Consider the following 18,820-nt stretch of genomic DNA (forward strand, 5'->3'; position numbering starts at 1 on the left):
GGGGGGGGGGGGGGGGATCTCAAACTTGGAAAGTATCTTTGGAAACCTGTAGTGCTGCGCAGTCATCTATTCTTATCCACGGAGGCGAGTAGTCTGCAGCATCACAGCCCAAGTACCGGATGACAATATTCCCGGGGGAGAGAGGTAAAGAAAGGGAGGCAAAGGAAGAGGAGAGTATTCTAAGAATACATCTTTATCGGGTCAGCTGTTGAGCTCTACAGGCAGGCACAGGAACGGATGAATACGATAGATGATGCTCATGAGACGGGAGATCAATCAACTGTCCTTTCTCTTCTCTTCTTTTTTTTTTTTTCGCAATGGCCGATAATGCTCGATCATTACCGTATAGAGTAATGGTGGAAAAATCTCCTTCGTATTGCGCCTCACCATAGTCACGACTCACGCACACACGCACATCCATCCCCACAATTTTACATGTAAAAAAAAAAAAAAATTGAAAAAAAAAAAAAACCCCCAGGCATAAACTTGCCTGCAATATCTCTTGACAACTCCACCATCGTCGCACTCCATTTCTATAACAAGAAATAAGTAGCAGCAGGCAGTGCTACGGTCTACGAGTCTGGGACAGATCCGTCGTCATCACTTCTCAGACTTCCAACAGCCGTGACCGTTCATGTTTCTCATCCGTCTGCCTCTCTGCTCTGCCCCTCCCCCGAAAAGACATGCGCCACTTTTCCCACACTCTCGGGAGGCCTGTCTCCAAACTCCGTATTGTCAGGGGTTTACGATCCCGGTTATAAGAAGAATTCGACCTCCCCAATCTGACTCCTGTTCTTTTTTCTTTTCCTCTGTCGTCATCATAGAGCACATTACATCTTGGCTATATAAGAGGTTATATACATCGCATACAACTACACGCATTCAGAAGACTCTTTTCCATCTCTCTCTCTCTCTCTATACCTCTCTATCGACAACGACAACGACAACGACAAGAACCACTGCTACTACTGCCTCCACTACTACCAAGGCACCTTCTCGACAGCGACAACACCGACAACACCGACAGCAACAACATCGACAGCAAGATATCATGAAGTTCTCCACCGTCCTCGTCGCCGCCGCCGCCGTCTTCTCCCAGGCCTCCGCCCAGAACACCACAACCCCCACACCCATCTTCACCCCCCTCGCCGGCACCAACGCCACCAGGGCCGGCCCCACCGCCCCTATAAACAGGGTCCCCACGGTTCCCACTGCCACCGGGACAGGCTCTACCATCCCCCCCACTGCCGGAGCCGACATGAACCGTGCCAGCGGTCTGGCCCTCGTCGCCGCCGGTGTTGCCGCCTTTTACCTTCTCTAGGGGGAGAACGCTCCTCCCTCTCCCTCGCTACATCGCCCTCCTTCCCTCTCTCCCCTTCACACCTCTTCTCTTCTCTCGACCGCACATAGAACAAAACGCGCTACACATACAATTCTCTTCAGCATAACGCTATATACAACGCGCAACATGGTGGAATAAGACTGGTTCTTTTTTTTTTGGCGTTTTTCTTTTTATAACCATTGGGTTTATGTATTTTTTTGCACGAGTTTTTTTTTTTTTTTTGTTCGGGAGGTCACAACGGGCATGGCAGAAAAAAAAAAGGCACAGCCATCGCGGGAGTTGGGTTACATTCATTCATTTTGTTCTTCGGATACTCCCTTGCTAGGGGTTTTTTTTCTTCTTCTCTTTATATACCATATATAACGTCTCTCTTTTCTGAACCCGTGGGATTCTCATCATCTCAAAGCAGACACGCATCTATTCTATTAGGCAGACCATGTCCAACGCCATCATGCAATAATTCATGATCCCGTCATGCGAGAAATATTACCCGTCACCATATCTACAATTAGCCATTCTCCCCCTCAGATGATTTCCAGTCCCCCGACTTCACCCCCTCTGTCCCTGCAGTATGTATACGATGGCAGTTTCGGGAATGAAACCACGCACGTCTCGGCCCGCAAAAGCTCTGTCTAAGCAGCCGGATTCGGTCACACCACCCCGTCCACCACGACCTCGCCTTACTCATTGTGGTGCTGTTCCCTCCCACCAGAATATATAGCCCCCGCACTCGGCAGCGGTCATGCTGCCCCGAGGGCGTCGCGACCCAATTTCGTCTCCATCGTGATCGACCTCTCCTGCGTCAACGGCGTCTTCTTCTGCGACGCCTGCGTCGGCGGGCTCTGCTTCTCCTCCTTCACGGCGCCCTTGCTCGGCCCGCAGGCCATCCGCAGATGCACATATCTATCCAGGAGCGCCCTGCCCCCGTCGCCCAGGTAGCTGAGATAGAGTGTGTACCGGAACATGGCCTGGCGGACGTTATCCTCTGTGACGTCGTCTCGACCGAGGTCCCTGGCCATGGCATCCGCCGATATCGTCTCGTCCTCGCCAATCACGTGGCGGCCGTCGCTGTGCGGTCTAGGTCCAGCTCCGGCCCATCGCCTCCCGGACAGAGCAGCGTACAGGGCCAGGAGGAAGCCCTCGGGGACGACCAGGGAGGGCGGCACCCTGCACCGCGGCGACCATATGGCGTGGGATCGGCATCTGACGTCGGCAGCCGTGGCCTCGACGGTGGCCTGGGCGACGGCCGGGTCGACGAAGCTGGCTAGGATGGCGTAGTCGGCCTTGAGGGGTGTGGCGCGCCAGAAGGAGCGGCAGGTGAGGCGGGTTGATCTGCGGGTCGACGAGGGGACGTGGGCGAGGACCTCTGCTAGGAGTTCCATGGGTAGAGTGTCCATGTTAACTATGTGATTTTTTTTCTCTCCCCCCCTTTCCTGTCTCCTCTGCTTGTTCACCCTTGATGGCTTTGCTTTCCACTCTTCGAATCACCAAGATTCTCTGGTTTGGAAAGATAGAAGATGGTAGAATGACGAGAGGTCGGGAGAGATGAGGCCGTAGATGATGGCTGACGTTCGTCCCTCAGGGTTCTTATCCCGCGCGCTAAGACTAACATGCTAGCACACGGCGTGAGATGACCGACATGGGCCCCCCGCCCCTTTGTACCAACTGCTATTGTCGCTGCTGATACTGCTACTACCGCTAGAAGGAAGAAAAGGGAGGGAGGGAGGGAGCGAAGGGACGGCTGTCAGATTCCGCGTTCCAACATGATTATGCTGTATGTCGTAGGCGATCTGGATCAGCAAGGCTGGAGAATGTAACAGTTCCAGTAGCCATTGGTTAAACATTCGCCCGATTAGGAAAGAATAGTTAGCCATATGTAAGCTGAGTTGGCGGATCCCTTGACCGTCAGCTCCAGTTGGGTTCCAATATAATATGGGCACGGACTGACTTTACTAGAGATTCGGGTGCATTTCTCTTTTTCATATTATAGTAATAAGATTTAAAACATTATAGAGACAGGAGAAGAAGCAGGAGACAGAAGAGAGAAGAGTAAATTGGGGGGGGGGGGAAGAAGAAAGAAAAGACAAGAAAAGCCGTCTTGTCCTCCTTTGCTTCGGGTAATCCCGAGGTGCTGTCCGGGCTAGCTAGATCTCGTCCCGGCACACCGTTGGGTACACCGTTGGGCAGCACAGAACGGGCCGGGATGGATTCGGGATGTGCATGTGGATGGATATTTCAATCCTTCACGATGGTTAAAGGCGAGATATCGTGTAAGTGGTCAATTTACGACATGAACGAGGGCTTTTTTTTTTTCTTTTGCTCCAAGTCAGCCTTATATACGTTTATGCCTCCGCTCAGACCGTATCATACAGCTAGGACAGAAATGTTGCTCGATCCTGATCTGTGTCTATTCCGTCCGTACCGTGATACCGACCCAAAGAGAAACGGAAACCTTGCTCGTCTGCTTCAGCGATGACCAGGGAGATTATAGGCAGCGCCATTGCTTTACCGCTGAAAAGAAGCGTATGGTTGAGCCTGCCGATCAAGCTGGTCATGCTAACCCTGGCGTATACGCTGACTCGAGAGACTTGAACGGCAATGCCAGCCCTCGGGTAATGTGGTGCAGGGCTTACCATCTATCCCACCGTCATTTCCCTTCCATCTTCTTTCCCGAACAAGAGAGGGGGGAGGGAAAGTCAGGCAGTATCATGAATATCCGTCTCCTCCCTCCACCACTCCTGCATGAGCCGTATTCTCCGCGTGCGCTCGCGTGCCATGACCCTCCCCGCATCCGTCTTCATCATGCCCTCTATCCGGACGAGCTTCTCCTCGAAATGATCCATGCTAGACTGCAGGTCGCGGCCCTTGGCCCCGCCGAAGGCGAAGCACCGACCCACGCCCACGGCGCCGATGGCGTCCAGACGGTCGGCATCCTGCACGACCGCCAGCTCAGGGTGCTCGGCTATCAGGGCCGTCACGCGGGCTGGGTCGCGCACCTCGCTCGAGTAGCTGACGCCCAGGCAGATAGTCTGGACGCGGCGGGCCAGGTCCTCGGGAGCGCCGAGAGACACGAGGACGTCGTGGACGAGACGGTCGGCATCCTCCCCCGGTCTGAGGTACTTCCTGTCGCCGACGTCGTGGAGCAGCGCGGACAGCGTGACGACGTCGCGAGACAGGGACGAGGCGTCGACCGACGCGGCGTGCAGCTGGTGCGATAGCCTGAGCACGCGGAGGATGTGGTTGAAGTCGTGCGAGCCGTCGTAGTGCGACATGTACTCTTTGACGTAGTCTGTCACCTGGGCTATCAGACCTTGGTCTACTCTGTCGGCTGAGGTGGTCATCATGTATGCTGTGCTGTCGTAGAGGGAAAAGGTTGGCGATTGGGAAGGTCACTATAGAGGATGCTGACGGGTGTACATGACTGCCTGTATGCTGTACAATATCCTGGAGCCTGGTTGATCCACGGCGAGAAAGACTACAGAAGACGACTAAGCACCTCCTTCCTCCTCTACATACATCGTGAACGTGACGCTGAATTTCATCTCAGCCCGGACGCGTCCGTGCAAGACGGGTGCTCACGTGATCTGGAGCAACCAACCACCGGCTGTCTATTACGACCAACACACGGTATGCTACAACAACAATAAACTCCCTGGCTTGTGGTCATGAAAGAAGAAGCGAGAGAGAGAGAGAGAGAGAGAGAGATGATGATGATGACGATGATGCCAAACGTATTTATTCGTGCTCGTAGCGAATCCATCAATCGACTCATGTAGAACTACTCAGGTAGCCGTAATACTGTTCATGCTCTCAGCGTGGTCGGCCGACTGTTGGTCCGCCTCTGTTGCAAAAGGCAGGTGCATCTATCATTCCTCCTTCCCACTCGCTTAGACCTCCTTTCTCTAGCTTTCTCCTTCCCCTCTCCCTCGCGTAGCTGCATGCATGGATCTTGCCATCATCGACACCCGCACGCACAATGGCCACGTACCCACCAGGGCTGGTTGTGACTACTGCGTATCTCATGTACTCGTACGAGTGCGACCAAGGCTCACAAGGTGCAATGCTGCGTCGTGGAGTGCCTAGCAGCCATCTGCAGAAGCGTCGGACGCGCCGTCTTTCATTCTGATTGGGAGTCCTGTGTCTCTCATGCACGACAATGGGGTGATCAGGGCGGCTACGGGAACCTCCCGCGCTCAGATGTCATCATGTGCACCCACACACGAACATGGCGGTACCTAGAAGAGCCAGCTGGCTACAGCTAGTATTGTTACCCGATAGAGAGAGGCAGGGTCCAGAAAGCGAAAAGCAGGGAACAAATACCGCCAAACGCGAGCACGACGGCCACCACCACCACCACCACCACCACCACCACCATCATCACCACCGCCGGGATGCTACCCGTGTGACCCCACCGTCGTCGGCATGCAGTAAGAAAGAAAAAAACGAGAGATACGATGCCTTGCGTGAGGAAATATCCGGTTCCAGAACCATGCTGTCGACAGACAATCTGTCGGGAAATCCTTACCATGGTGAGCAGAGATGCACAAGTGAAGCCCCGCACTGGCATCTATCTATACTGGGGGGAATCTATTCGTACGGGTAAAAGGGACATGGCCAGCAGAACTGAAGATGGGAAATTCGCGCGACTGCTAACAATGAACGGGTTGATGACGGTCTAAAGAAGAAGGTACATCATCAGCTAAACCTTTCACCATGACGGACCGGTTTGTCAGAGTCGACTCTTCGAGATTTTTGGAATCTCCATTTGACAATATCAACACCAGCATATAAACATCAACGGTCCACCACTCCACGACAACATCGATTCATGATTCATGAATCATTTCTCCATCGACGAGTCCAAGGTTCTTTTGTCCCTCAAGACAGGAAACAAAAAAAAACAAAACATCCATGATCCACCCAGGCTATGTGCTCATGTACGCTATATGGAACGGCAAGAGGTGTGGTTACGGCGCGACTTGATTGGCGGCAGGGCTGATGCGGTCGAAACTGCAGGCCAATGACGTGAGATGAATAGACGCCGCATCGTCAACCTCACCCATGCCATCCGTCATGATGGGTGCTGCACCGCGCCCAGCCATTCGGCCTAGACATTAACCGCCCGGTCTGTCCATCCACACATGTTTGTGCGGGTCTCTGCAGTGTGACTTGTGCCTCTCTCAGCACCATCATCGACCACCCCGCTCTGCCCATTGGCTCGACCCTCGCCACTAAGGTCTATCGGTTCTTGCTTCGGATGCTGACTCCACGACGCCCATGTCCCCAGCTATGCTGCCGTTTTTCTTTTCATAGCTGTCGATCTGTAGTATCTGTTCCACTCACTCACTCCGCCAGACCATACCCACCCTGGTCGCCCGTCCTTCAGTCATGTCCACGGACCTCGTCCATGGGCCGCCCTACATGTTGTTGGCCGCTCTTATACCGGCCGGTTCCCCCTCTCCATTCTTCTTCTTCTTCCCTCTTTCTTTCTTCAGCAAGCTCTTCAACTTTGTTTCCACGTTTTCCGTTACTCCCCTAGTGTGTCTTTTTGTTTTTCCATAGAGCTGGTCTCTAATTCTCTTCTTAATACTTCCCGTCTCTAACGTCTTCGACCTTTTCTCACCATCAACCAACCCACTAAAGTTGCCGGTCAGCTTTAGAGACGATTCATTTTTTTATACATCTCTTTTTTTTTATACGCATTTACACACTCTAATAATTCCCTCCTCTCCTCCTAATAACGAATCCGTGGATTCCACTTGCTCGCCTGCACATTTCATTCACTGATCAGGGCCGGTCCCTTTACACACAAGTCTCGACAACCAACACTACACTCTCCCAGCATCTGCAGCATAGAATTACCCTCAGAGGTATACAGGAAAGAAGAAACATAAAAAAGGAAAGAAATCAACACACAAAAAGGAAAAATGTCGGCCACTCAGCTTTCGTTCTCCCTCCGCGTCTCCTCCGGAGTCAAGACCGTCCACCTTCTCGGCTCCTGGGACGGATACTCTTCTCAGCTTCCTCTCGCCAAGGACAAGACTTCGTCGAAGTCGGGCTCCTGGAAGGGCACCTTCCGCTTCCAGAACTCGACCCTCGAGCCTGGCCAGCGCTACTGGTACTACTACATCATCGACGGCTACCACGTCGCCCACAACCCCAGCGTCAGCTCCACCGTCGAGCCCACCACTGGCCGTGAGCTCAACATCCTCGACGTCCCCTCAGAGTCTTCTTCCAAGTCGTCGTCGTCATCCAAGTCCTCCTCCAAGTCGTCCTCGTCTTCCAAGTCGAGCAGCAAGAGCTCCTCGCGCCACTCCTCCAAGGACAGCTCCAAGTCCTCGTCGTCCAAGTCGTCTTCCCGCTCGTCGCGCAGCGGTAGGGAGTCCCTGTCCCTCGACATCCCCAAGGGCCGCCCCCTGTCCATCTCTCAGATCCAGGCTCCTAAGCCCATGTCCCCCCACGCGACCCAATACATCCTCAACTCTGACATGTGTGACGACGATGAGATTGCCGAGATGACTTCCCGCTTCAACCGCGCCGGCATCGACGACGAGGATGGCATCGACACCGACTTCAGCACCTCGCCTGTGTCCTCGTCCGGCTCGTCACTGTCTTCGCGCATCTCCAGCTCGTCGCCCAACTCGTCCATGTCCGGCTACAGCACCCCCAACTCGGAGTGCAGCTCGTGCACCTGCGAGCGCTACGGCATCACCCGCAAGGGCGAGCGCGTCAAGCTCGACTGCGGCGGCTCCCGCTGCGCCTACAGCGACGACAGCTCAGACTGCTCCAGCATCATCAGCGAGTCTGAGGACGAGGAACCCGTCGAGGCCCGCGGCGGCAGCCGCAGGAACGGTATCATTGTCTCCTAAATGGTCCTGTTGTCACGTCTGAAGAGAATCTCCTCCCCCGCCCACCTATTCCTTTCTTTCCCCCAAGCCTTCCAACGAGCTGGTTTCATCAGACCCCAGCTCTTCCTTCCTTCCCTCAATTCCTATTCGTTCCATGCTTGCTGTCCTCCTACTCTCCCCTTCTGTTTCGGAGATGAGAAAGATTATAGGACAAGGGAAAAGAACAAGAGAGTCGTTCATTTAGACTTCATGGAAGAGCCAGATCCCCCCCTCTCCCCTCCCTCGGCTCCCCTCCACTGCGCGCTGCCGAGACGGCACGCCAAGCTGGCCTTGGAAGAGCTACGTTCCAGCCGTTCAGGCAGCGCGCGTCGCTTTGTCGATTGGGCTGACACTACGACTCGGGGCATACCATGCCCTAGTAAGTCGTTTGCGTCCTCCCAACGTTTTTATGGTGAATATAGGATGAAACAAGCCTATTAAAAACCATACGAATAAAAAAAAGATTTAAAAAAGATTTTCAAAAAAAAAAAAAACGGTGTTGAAGGGTGGTTTGGGATTGCCCATTCCTCCAGATGGAGGGAACAAGACAAGTTGGAGCACATTCTTTTTCAACCGTGGTTGCGAGAAGAGGAATGCCACGCTCTCCGTTTGGGACTCACGTTAGATTCGAAGTCAGTTCGGGTTCTTTTTAGCTCGCATATCTTGTCTCCTTTGTCATATAAAAAGAGCTCGGAGGATGACTGTTCTGATGATGATGCCCTTTCATGGGACCTATTACGCAGTAACAATTCAACCATTTACTGCATTTCTTTCTGCACCAACACGATGAAACTGTAGATGGGTGTCATGTAGATAAAAACCATCCTTTCTCAACAAAAAGGTAGACAGTCGATGAAAGCAGTCTATCAAAACTTGAGCAACGCGTAGATGGGTGTCGGTGTCTCGGTTGCATAGTTGGCGACGGGTGGGCTGCGTTACAGTGTGGGCATAGTTGTCTCATCCCCCACATGAGAGCTGCCAGCCCCCCCCCCCCCCCCCCCCCCCCCACCAGTCTCAGTCCCCTGAGAGGGGGAGGGGCAAAAGGCAAGCTACTGCAGGAAAGTAGAGTAGAGCAGACCTGTACAGCACAGCACACCGACCTCTTCTCTTCTTTCTGTTTCTTTCAAAGAAAGTCAAGACCAAAAAATTGAAGACAAGACGATTGACGAAGCAAGAACCAAAACTAGAAAAAAAAAGAAGAAGAAGGAGAAGGAGAGATAGAAGAGATCAAACGAAAGAATCGAAAGGAACGAAATAACGAAAACGGAACGACCCCTCACCCTCCCACAAATCAAAAGAAGAAGAAGAAGAGGAAAATGTCGGACCAAGAAGGACAGGTCATCCTCCCCATCATCGACTCCCACATCCACCTGTGGCCGTCCAACTCGCTGTCAGAGTACGGCTGGCGCGACGGTTCGGACCCGGACGCCCCGGGGGAGCACTACATCCAGGAGTTCAGGGAGGCTACGCACTCAGCCCCTTCCCTCCTGGGGTACGTCCTGGTCGAGAGCGACCGGAGGTTCGACCTCGAGAGCGGCGCGGCCGACGGATCCGGCTGGGAGCTCCCCCTGAGGGAGGTGGGCATGATGCGCAGGGCTGCTCTGGGGGACTATTCCGACGGCTCCTCCCCGGGTGGGGACCAGAACCGAGAGGACGGGAGCGAGGGCAGGAAGGATCCGGAATGTCTCGGTCTCGTCCCCTGGGCTCCCCTGCCTTCCGGTCCGGCCGTGATGGAGAGGTACATCGACCGAGTCAGGGAGGTGGCGGGCGAGGAGGCCTGGCCCAAGGTCAAGGGGTTCAGGTACCTCGTCCAGGACAAGCCGGCGGGCACGATGCTGGAGCCCGGCTTTATCGAGTCGCTCAGGCTCCTGGGTCGGAGGCGTTTCGTCTTCGAAGTCGGCGTCGATCACCACCGGAGGGGAAAGAGGCAGCTGGAGGAGATGGTCTCCATGATTGAGAAGGCTCATGACGGTGTACCTGAGGAGGACAAGGTGACTCTCATCATTAGTATGTTTTTTTTTTTTTTTCCTTTTCATCCATCCTTTCTCCTTCTTTCTTCTTCTTTTTGAGGGGGGGGCGAAGGAGGATTTTCTTTTTTTCTTACTTCTTTTCACTTGAACCCAACCCCCCCCCCCCCCCCCATGTACTAACTCTACTTCTTTCTTCTCCTCCTTCACCTCACAGACCACCTCTGCAAACCAGACTTGACAATCTACAACATCACATCGGACCCATCCTTCCACGCCTGGCGGACGACAATCTACACACTGGGGAAATGCTCAAACACCTATATGAAGCTGTCGGGCGCCTTCTCCGAGATGCCCGTCTCCCTGCGCACCCAGACGCCCCTGCACATCTTCCAGAGCACCCTCGGCTGGCTGGGCATCGTCCTGGCCACCTTCGGCCCTGACCGCATCATGTTCGGCAGCGACTGGCCAGTCTGTACTCTCGGGGGCATCGCCGCCGCCGCCGTCAAGGCAGAGGAGGGTCAGGACGAGGAGACCGGGAAGAAGGTTGTCGGCGCCGGCAACGGCAGCACCGCCGACCCTGACGCCTGGGGTCGCTGGCGTGACGTCGTAGAGAAGATGTGCTGGATGGGCTCTATGACGGACGAGGAGAGGGCCATGGTATTTGGCGGTACGGCCAAGAAGGCATACCGACTTTAGGTCTTTATACGTGTCTACAGTACCCTTCCGTTGGAGCATCCTTTTTCGTTACAGCAATATACCAATCTCAATTACCCTGATGATATAGTCCTGACGATATATGGTCCTGGCGGTATTACCTGGCAATAATAGTATCTGACAATAAGCCAACATGATTCATGATTAACATAAAATGATGATAAAAATAAATACAAGAAAACAAAAAAAAACAAAAAACAAAAAAAAGGGGGGGGAGGGGGAAAAAAGGAAGAAGAAAAAAACTACCGAAAAGAAAGCGCCATCATGATGCCGACATTTCATTCATCGCTTGCCAATCCACCACTCATATTTTTTTTCCAAAAGAAATCAAGGGGGAAAGAAACAAGAAAAAGAGACCGCAGACAAGGCTCTCTATATAGAAGAAGAGAAAAATCTTTCCCTTATAAGAAAAAAAAAAGAGAGAGAGGAAAGAGAGGAACAGAGAAAAGGGCATCAGTCCCCACCCCTCCCCCTGTAATTCCCCATCTTCTCAATAGAACTCATGATTCCACTCCGAGCAACTCCCGGTCTAGGAAGGCCGCCTCCAGGTGTCCTGGACCCCATGGGTGGACGGATCGCCGACCCGGGAGCACGCAGGCCGGAAGCGCGGTTCGCCCCAGCCGTAGCAGTGTGACTACGCTTGGGCGTCTTGGCGGCCGGCGCATCGGGGTGCTGGTGCTGGTACTGCTGGTGCTGCTGCTGACGCTGACGTTGAGGTGTAGGTGGCTGCTGCTGCTGCTGCTGCTGCTGCTGCTGCTGCTCGACAACCTGCTGCTGTTGCATACTCATCATCTCCTCTGCCAGCTGGACCAGCTCGCCCTTCTCTACGCGCTCCGTCTCCAGCATGGAGCGGAGATGGTCGTTGTCGCGCTGGACGGTGCACAGTATGGCCTCGAGGCGCTGCACGTCGGCCGTGAGCTCCTTGACCGAGGCGCTGTCCCGGACAGCCTGGGCCCTGATCTTCTCATCCGAGGCGGCGGAGCCGCTGTTTGCCATGGACGGGGCCGAGGTCGATTTCTCGGAAGCGGCCGAGAGGTCGGCGCGTATCCTCTCGTTCTCGACCGTGAGGTTCTCGATGCGCGCCTCCAGCTCGTTGACCTTCTTCTGCCAGCGCGACTCGTACGACTTCTTGAGCGCCGTGACCTTTGTCTCGTGCTTGCTCTTGTACAGGCCATGCAGCTCGCGGGCCACCCGCTCGACGGCGACCTCGACCTCGCGGTTCGTGGCCTCCGGGTTGGGCAGCGCCTTCTGCTGGTGGTGCTGATGCTGATGCGAGGCCGAGGCTGAAGCGGAATCCCTACCCGCCCTCATGCCGGCCATCTTACTCTCGGCCTCCTGGTGGAGCATCTCAGCCGCCTCGCGCCTCTTCACACTCTCGTCCAGCTTCATCTCCAGCCTCTCCCTCTCGACCTCTCCCGTGACGATCTCCTCGCGCGCCTTGCCCAGGAGGGCCTCCATCTCGCGTCCGCGCGCCTCCCAGTCCCGCCGCGAGGCCTCGAGGCCCTCCCGTGCCAGCTGCTCCTCGCGCAGCAGCTGGAGCGACGCGCTCACGCGCTTCTCCGCGTCGCCGACAGCCTCCTTGAGCGACGTCACCTCGGCCTCCTTGCCGCTCAGGCTGGCCCTCAGCGAGCTGATCTCGGACAGGAAGCTAGACTTGAGCGACTCGAGCTCCCGGGCCGAGATGGTGGGGACGCTGCGCGGCGTCGGCATGGGTGGGATGTCAAAGTCGATGAGATTGCTCACGCGTCTGCTGCCGGCTGCACCGCCGCTAGGTGTGGCGCTGCCCTTGGCTGGCGATCGCATCGGGCTCGAGTTGCGCAGCTGCTCGGTAAAATCCAGCAGGTTGCCCGCCGACTCCCTCGTCGACCCGCCGCCCTTGGTCCGGCTGCTGCTGCGTCGGAAATCCTCGCCCTCCTTGACGGGGGAGCTGAGCTTGGCCAGCATCGTCATGTCCGGCACGGCGGAGAAGGTGCTGAAGGTGCTGACCATTGTGTCGTCCGGTCCACCTCGCTCCTCCTCCTCCTCCTGTCCGTCCATGTCTTGGCGTCCTTGCTGCTGATGCTGCTTCTCCACTGTGTGCTGATGCCTCTCCATGATGCTGTCTTCGTCCTCGAAGATCTCGATGGCATGTCTGAGGCCGTGATTCTCTCTGACGGCTTGGTCGAGACCCATCTTCCGTGCCGTCGCCGCGCCGTTCGTCCTCTCGGGCTGCCCCTCCTCCACGACGGTGTTGCTGATCTTGATGGGGAACCGCTTCTCGGGGGACATCATCTTGCGTGGCGATCCGCCGCGGGCCACGCCGCTGCTGGCGTTGCTGCTCGTGCTGCTGGTCCTGTTGAGGCTGCTGCTGCTGCTGCTGTTCTGCTGCCCATTCTCCTCCTGGATGGTCGAGGGCGTGGTGCGTCGGTGCATCTGCTGCTGGTTCGGCTCGCTGAGGATCTTGAGCGGCGAGAGTTCTGTGCCCGACAGGACGCGCGAGTGTCTAGCCGTCGACCTGGAGCGCGGAGGGACGTTTTCTTGGTTCACGTGGTCGTTGCCGTTACCGTTGCTCGTCATCGTGGGTGCGGCAGCAGCAAAAGAAGCAGGAGCGGACTCCTCCTCCTCGTTGTTGTTGTTGTTGTTATTGTTGTTGTTGGCGGTGGTTGTGGTGTTGTTGTTGTTGTTGTTGTTAACATAGGAAACAAAGGGCGACGAACTGTCGCTCTCGTCGCTGTTGTGGATATCCCTCGATGACATGGTGGTGAATGCCTCTACTTCGTACTCCTCGCTTCGACGCTTCTTGCTCGTGGACGAGTTGAGCGCGGCGCTAGCAGATGATGATAGGGGAGACGTCATTTTGGCCATCACTGTCTGTGTGGGGACTCTTTCTTTCATATATATCGCCTCTTGCGTTCCCTCTGTTTGTCGTCAAAAAAAAAGTCAAGCGTCAATGCCATCAAACGTCAATGTCATCAAGAGTCAATGTCATCAAACGTCAGTGTCATCAAACGTCAGTGTCATCAAACGTCAATGTCATCAAACGTCAACGTCATATACGTCGCCCTTTATCCGTGGCGGGAAGAGAAGAAGGGGAAGAAAGGGGTTTGCGTGTTTGGAGTGTGGGTGTGTGTGTGTGTGTATTTGGTAGAGTTGTTTGCTTTAGTTTGGAAGGAAGAAGAGAGACGAGAACCGTGTGATATTGTCTATGTTACCTATGCATGATTGTTTTGATACGTGAGCCGTTGGTGTGGTAACCGTGCTGCCCACCAATGCTGCACCATCCAAGGGGCAGAAGTTGAATTATGGGTCCCCTCCCAAGCCTCAAGTCCCAAGTCGACAACAACTGCCGTACTGATTGATGGACTCTGAACCATCCTCTGCTACCAGTGCTATTACAGTGATCTGCAGGTAGCTTCACGTCTCTTTATATACGCCGGCTTCTTTACTCTGCCTCCGGCGGCCCTACCGCGGGGGTCGTTCTCGCTTCGCTCGCCCTCTGAAGATAACAACACTTTTACTTGCACTACGAATTGCCTCCTCCGGGTGTTCCCCTCGCTTCGCTCGCTCCTATCTGAGAATGAATTCAATTCTACTTGTTCAATTGCTTCCGGCGGCCCTACCGGGGTCCTCCTTGCTCTGTCAGTCGCCCCTAATGCGAACAGGTCAATCCGATAACCTCACATCTGTTTTTCATCCTGGTCTGCAGATTACATGTACGGCGGTCAACAAACTCGGCATGGTTGAACACGGCTTTAGGAAGAGAGAGAGAGAGGGTGGATGGGAAACCCCCCGCCCGCAAAGATCTGACAAAGATCTCACAACATCAGTCTTTTATTTAATAGATCCTTCGTGAAGTCGTAAATTGTGCTCCCAAAAAACCTTGGGGGTTTATCAACGCACACAAACAAGAAATCGTGTTCCTCTTCTTCTTTTGTCGGCAACGCTCAGATTTTGAACACTTTCATGCGAAAAAAAAGAAAAAAAAAAGTCAATTGTCTCGCCCCAACTCTCAAGAGAGGGAATGGAAAGTTGTAAAATGGATAAATGAGGTTTTTTTGGTTTGAAGAAGAAAAAGAGAAGAGGAATACTAAGTAAGGTCGTAAGGTCGTCATCAATGAGAAAATAGAAGAGGCACACAGGGAACAAACCAAGGAGAAAAAAAATGAAAAATCAAACCAAGAATGAAAAAAAAAGAAAAAAAAAAGAGAAGATATCAAAAAATGGATACAGCCAAATTGGCAACATGATATCCGCCTCCCGCCCCGGCCCTTTTAATTTTTTCTCCAAAGAAAAAAGAAAATCTTTAAAAATGAGAAAAAAAGAAGAAAAAAGACATGTTCTCGTTTCAAAGAGGTGTAAGGTAGAAGAGAATAAGGATGTCGGAGAAGAAAGAGAAAGAAGAAGAGAGGTTTTGGTGTTTCTCTCCTTCCAAGATTGGAGTGGCGTTATTTAGGTTAGACAATAATGGAAATAAAATGATTGGCAAGGCATCAGATACCACAGCATCTCCTCCCCTTGAACCCTGGAGGACATTAACAGGTAAAGGGAGAAGCATGCCGTGGTTCGCCTCGGAGTTCTTTTTTTGGCGTGTTCCGCACCGTGCTTCTCTTGTGCACCATGTGTGTCGCGTTGCTCTCGTCATGCTTCCGTTGCGTGCGTTGCGTCGCAGGAAAAAAAAAATATGCGGTGCGTGCAGAAAAAAGACTGCGTGAACTTCGTGAGGCCATGTAAACCCATCAACAATAAAAGCAACATTTTTTTTTCGGAAAGACATGGAGTCGGTAAAGTCGTTAGAAAAAATTCCTGTGCTGGTGTGTGGCGCATCACAAAACGTCGCGGTGTCGATGAAGCTTGCAGAAAAGACGAAAAGACGAAAAAGAAATCAGGCGATGGATAGATGACAAACGTGACCAACAGATGGTACGGTCAAGGGGAGGGAATAGTTGGAAGGGTGATGGTGTCGAAAACTCGTCGACCGTGACCCGTCAGACGTACTCTCCCGTGCGTGTCAACGTATTCGCGCTCATCGCCTAGGCTCACCGCCTCCGATCGGGGGGGCCGGGCGTCCGCCCATAGAGTCAAAGGGCGGCGCGGGCATCGAGTCGACCGTCTTGCGGCGCTTGATGTCTCCCATTCCGGGGAGCTCTCCCATCGGGCGGGGGAGCTCGTCGTCGCCGTCACGGCCCCTCTTGATCCCGGAACTGACCGAGCCGTTGGACAGCGGTGGCTGGGGGGCGTAACCGTTGGCAAGACCACCGCTCATGTCGGTGTGCTGGCCGTAAACGTCACCACCGGCCGCTCCGTTCGTCACGGGGCGGTCGCTCCCGACACCGTTATAGTAGGCGGAAGGCTGCTGGACGCGGGGCGAGGCACCGTAGGCCGACGTGTGCGGGTAGTAGGGCTGTGTGCGGGGGGTGGCACGGCCGCCAGAGGCGGGAGCGTGGCTGGGCGAGGCCGTCATGCCGGGGTCGACGTTGGCGGCGTCGCCGGTGAGGGCGCCGACGCCGGGGGCTGTGTAGCTGTAGGGTCGGCTGCTGTCGTACGCGCCGCTGTCGTGCGTGTACTCGGCGTCGTGCTCCTGCTCGCCGTCCTCGTCGGCGGCCTGCGGGTGCTGGTGGGCATGGTCAGATCCCAAGAGGCCGTTTGGGGCCTTGGGGTCGTGCTCGCTGGGAGGGGCGGAGCCGGCGGGACGGCTCGAGGGAGGGGGTCCCATGTCGTGCTTGGGGTACGGGTTGTGCTGTCCGTACATACGGTCGCCGTTGGACGAGGCGGACGCATAGGGAGACTGGTGAGGGGCGGGCGCGCTGTACATGTGCCTCGAGTTGTCGTAGCCCTGGGTGGCCGAGGGGTACGGCTGCATGGCGCCGGGAGGGGTTGTCGTGGGCGTCGTAGGCATGGAGCGGGCGTGGCCGAGGTTGACGTCCATGGCGATGGGGTTGCTCGGCTGAGGGGTGCCGTTCATGCTCTGACCCTGCCAGTTGAAGCCCTCGTTGCTCGGCATGTTGGGCATGACACCGGAAGCGCCGGTGGCCGGAGGCGTGGGGAAGCTGGCGGCGCGGTCGAGCGGGGGGCGGCCGATGCTGTTGGAGGCGAGCGACGGCTGGGATCCAGGCAGGCCCAGAGGATGAGGCTGGTGTTGGATCGAGGGGAGGCCGGCGGGAGGTGTGCGCATCTGCTGGCCCTGCTCCTGCTTCCTACGCTCAGCAGCGGCCATGACCTGCGACGTGCGGCTCTGGTTGGTGGGATGGTAGAGGAGGGCACCGATGTTGTGGACAAACAGAGGGTACAGGAGCTCGGTGATCTTCTCCTTGTTCGCAAAGTCAAGGGCCCGCTCGTAGGGGATCCTGTTCGGTTTGTCTCGGGTTAGTGCCGTGCTCTCTCTCTCAACGTAGCGCGATGCCACGCGATGACGTGTCTCAGCTGGGCAGTGGTGAGGAATTTTCGACATACCAGACGCCTTTGAGGTGCATGGGGCCAATCTTGACAACATGGCGAACCTTTTCACTCTTCAGGATACCATCTCTCCGGCCTCTCGTCATACCAGCAACGTTGAGCAGCTTCGTTCCGTTGATCATGTGATTGTCTGCAGGGTTGAATTGTCAGCCATCGAGGGATAGAGACGGGCCGGAGGGGGGTTGGGGTAGGCGGGGTCGAACTCACCTTCGCGACGCGCAACGCAGATGCCGCGAGCCTCGACCTGAAAGCACAGGCTGCCCTCATCCTCCCACAAGGTGGCGGTGACGCGCGGCTTCATCCCCGGTGGGGGGTGCTGGCCGGTCGTGTCAAACGAGTAGTGGAGTGCCGTTCCAGCCTGGACGCCGACGCCGGGCAGAGGCAGGACAGGCTGGGTCTGAGGTACGGCGGCTGAGGGTGACGTCATGCCGTTGGCGTAGCCATACTGTCCGTAGGGCGAAGGGCCGCCGTTGGAGTAGGCCTGGCCGGGCTGCAGCAGGGGCGGCTGGGCGGGAGAGTAGTGGCTCATGGGTCCCGAGGTGACGGTCTGGGGTTGTTGGGGCTGGCCGGCGGACATGTGCGGCGGATAGTACATTTCGCTTGCACCGCCGTGGTTCATGGCGTCAAAGGGAGCGATCGCGGTGGGAGGGCCCGAGATGGCGTTGAGGGGTAAGGTAGGAGAGGGCGTCTTGGGCCCGGTGGAGGAAGCAGCCCGGGTGGTGGTGAAGGATGTGGCCTGGGACCCAGTATGCGAGCCGTTAGAGCCTAAGCCTGGTGGGGAGAATGAGGAGTGATGCGAGTGCGTCTGAACGAGAGGCGGGAGGTAAGAAGAGGAAAGTGCTCCGATATTCATACGCACGGAGCGCTACGACACCGTGAGAGAGAGAGAGATTGGGCAAGAGAGGAGAGGAGAGATGTCTGCCTAGTAGCCAGACAATAGACACACACGAGACCAATTCTACAGGTCCACAGTGTTGGCAAGGTAAGAGAGAGAGTCGCGTCCAGGTGAGCTAATCACTGCTGCTGATGAGGAGCAGAAGCTGTGTCAAGAGAGCTGGGTGGCGTGTCGGCTCGGAAAGCAATGTTACTCGTGGCGGGCATAAACTCGGAATCGTAGCAGTCGTAACACGGCGGCGGGGTTTTTGAAGTCGTTGAACCAGAAAATGTTGCAGAAAACAGATGAAGCTTCCCCTCGAGACGAAAGAAGGAAGAGTCGTACTAGACAATTGACGGTGTCCAGATGATGGGGAGGGTCGTTCAGTTGCCTTGCGAACAAGATTTGGGAGAGAACACACGATGATATGCTAGCTCGCAGCAAACAAGACAAACGACGACGACGACGACCGTGAGACGCTGAGGAACGAAAAGCAAAACGGTCGCTTCTCTGGTTGAAAGAAAGAAAAAAGACGACACCCGCTACTGCAATGCAGAAAAAAGAGACAACAATATTAGCCTCTCGATGGGGGGAGGGGGGG

General features: G+C 55.2%; 7 protein-coding genes across 7 annotated transcripts; 3 read left to right on the plus strand and 4 right to left on the minus strand.

Annotated features, from left to right (window-relative positions):
• Positions 1-1,051: 1,051 nt before the first annotated feature.
• On the plus strand, positions 1,052-1,321 carry GMORB2_2583 (uncharacterized protein; the record flags this gene model as incomplete). Its single annotated transcript, XM_035464562.1, has 1 exon — positions 1,052-1,321. One exon carries the CDS (start codon positions 1,052-1,054, stop codon positions 1,319-1,321), a length of 270 nt encoding a protein of 89 aa, XP_035319748.1.
• A 761-nt stretch (positions 1,322-2,082) lies between these two features.
• On the minus strand, positions 2,083-2,739 carry GMORB2_2584 (FBOX protein; the record flags this gene model as incomplete). Its single annotated transcript, XM_035464563.1, has 1 exon — positions 2,083-2,739. The coding sequence occupies one exon, from the start codon at positions 2,737-2,739 to the stop codon at positions 2,083-2,085; it is 657 nt and encodes a 218-aa protein (XP_035319749.1).
• Positions 2,740-4,038: 1,299 nt separating this feature from the next.
• GMORB2_2585 (uncharacterized protein) lies at positions 4,039-4,683 on the minus strand (the record flags this gene model as incomplete). The annotated part of the gene is made up of 1 exon (XM_035464564.1): positions 4,039-4,683. One exon carries the CDS (start codon positions 4,681-4,683, stop codon positions 4,039-4,041), a length of 645 nt encoding a protein of 214 aa, XP_035319750.1.
• A 2,586-nt stretch (positions 4,684-7,269) lies between these two features.
• Positions 7,270-8,211, plus strand: GMORB2_2586 (GTP-binding protein EsdC; the record flags this gene model as incomplete). Its single annotated transcript, XM_035464565.1, has 1 exon — positions 7,270-8,211. The coding sequence occupies one exon, from the start codon at positions 7,270-7,272 to the stop codon at positions 8,209-8,211; it is 942 nt and encodes a 313-aa protein (XP_035319751.1).
• Positions 8,212-9,545: 1,334 nt separating this feature from the next.
• On the plus strand, positions 9,546-10,895 carry GMORB2_2587 (L-rhamnono-1,4-lactonase; the record flags this gene model as incomplete). The annotated part of the gene is made up of 2 exons (XM_035464566.1): positions 9,546-10,236; positions 10,414-10,895. The coding sequence occupies 2 exons, from the start codon at positions 9,546-9,548 to the stop codon at positions 10,893-10,895; spliced, it is 1,173 nt and encodes a 390-aa protein (XP_035319752.1).
• A 471-nt stretch (positions 10,896-11,366) lies between these two features.
• Positions 11,367-13,748, minus strand: GMORB2_2588 (Chromosome segregation ATPase; the record flags this gene model as incomplete). The annotated part of the gene is made up of 2 exons (XM_035464567.1): positions 11,367-13,121; positions 13,440-13,748. The coding sequence occupies 2 exons, from the start codon at positions 13,746-13,748 to the stop codon at positions 11,367-11,369; spliced, it is 2,064 nt and encodes a 687-aa protein (XP_035319753.1).
• A 2,167-nt stretch (positions 13,749-15,915) lies between these two features.
• GMORB2_2589 (uncharacterized protein) lies at positions 15,916-17,964 on the minus strand (the record flags this gene model as incomplete). The annotated part of the gene is made up of 3 exons (XM_035464568.1): positions 15,916-17,236; positions 17,343-17,475; positions 17,553-17,964. The coding sequence occupies 3 exons, from the start codon at positions 17,962-17,964 to the stop codon at positions 15,916-15,918; spliced, it is 1,866 nt and encodes a 621-aa protein (XP_035319754.1).
• Positions 17,965-18,820: the final 856 nt, after the last annotated feature.

This window comes from Geosmithia morbida, assembly GCF_012550715.1.
Source record: "Geosmithia morbida isolate 1262 chromosome Unknown scaffold_13, whole genome shotgun sequence".
In the NCBI taxonomy this organism is placed as follows: domain Eukaryota; kingdom Fungi; phylum Ascomycota; class Sordariomycetes; order Hypocreales; family Bionectriaceae; genus Geosmithia; species Geosmithia morbida.